The 1054-nt window shown below is 43.5% G+C and overlaps 1 protein-coding gene across 1 annotated transcript in view; it reads right to left on the bottom strand.

The window, feature by feature from the left end:
- Positions 1 to 342: 342 nt before the first annotated feature.
- Positions 343 to 1054, bottom strand: part of LOC107576254 (tetranectin-like) — a 2254-nt gene continuing 1542 nt past the window's right edge. Inside the window, 1 exon segment of the mRNA XM_016262470.1 lies at positions 343 to 818. Coding sequence (XP_016117956.1) covers positions 418 to 818 — 401 coding nt within the window. The 3' untranslated portion in view covers positions 343 to 417.

Here is a 1054-nt window from a genome sequence, read left to right on the forward strand (position 1 = left end):
GTACTGTTTTTTGCATACTATATAGTAGGGAAGTCTTCTTTTTTTGGGATGCAACGAATATGTAAGTTTCGCCACTAGACCTCGCTTATTCAAAACAACAACTAAGCCATAGCTTGATGACGCTGTGACAGAGTGTTGAATCATGGGAGATGCTGTGTTCACCATGTGCTCCATTGACATGCGACGCAATGACACGGACCATTTCACTGGTTTAAACTGCATATTTCTCTGGATTTAAATGTTGGAAATATTTGTGATAATGTAAGTACACAAGTCAACAAAATATATAACATTGTTCTAGTGGTTTTTAGATATTTTAAAGCGAAAATCTTACATATTGTACCTTTAACTGAAATTTTTGCTACACATTCTACTGAAAATGTCTAATGTCTAATCCATCATTCTATAGAATGTGGCTTAGACGATGTTGAACTGGCAGACAGACGCCTTTTCTCCACGGCAGTCCTCGTCGAACCACTTCCCGTTGGCCGTGCTGGACAGGATGGCACAGTTCTGGCCGCGGCCTCCATCGGGGTGATGGGTGATCTCTGATTCCCAGTTCTTGAAGCGTATCGGTGAGCCCGTCTGGTCGGTCCACTCGCCCTACTTTAGTATGTCATTCACACCCAACCAGATGTGCCCTTCTGGCCCGACGGTCTGTTGCACATAATTGTACAGCTGGTCATTCTCGTCGCCAGAAAGAGGGCTGCTGAGTGTTCCTCCTTTAGCAGTGCAGTCATCGTTAGAGGCGTGAAAGCTCTTCTTCGTCGTGTCCGCGAGAAAACACTTGCCTGGGATCTTAATGCCTTTTAAGCAAACTGAAGAGGGAAGGAAAGTAAGAAGTTTAGGATGTGTGCTTCCAGGTCATTACCCTGAACAGCTCAGATGGACACGCTCTTTATGTTATGAGCTGTGACTAACACACAACAGACGCTGAATTCCACACACCTCATATCTCAGAGAGAAGAGAGAATGTTTAAAATAATCCATGTGACATCAGGGGTTCAAACGTAATTTTATGAAGCTACGAGAATACTTTTTGTGCACAAAAGAA

This window comes from Sinocyclocheilus grahami, unplaced genomic scaffold, assembly GCF_001515645.1.
Source record: "Sinocyclocheilus grahami isolate Dianchi unplaced genomic scaffold, SAMN03320097.WGS_v1.1 scaffold3400.1, whole genome shotgun sequence".
Classification (NCBI taxonomy): domain Eukaryota; kingdom Metazoa; phylum Chordata; class Actinopteri; order Cypriniformes; family Cyprinidae; genus Sinocyclocheilus; species Sinocyclocheilus grahami.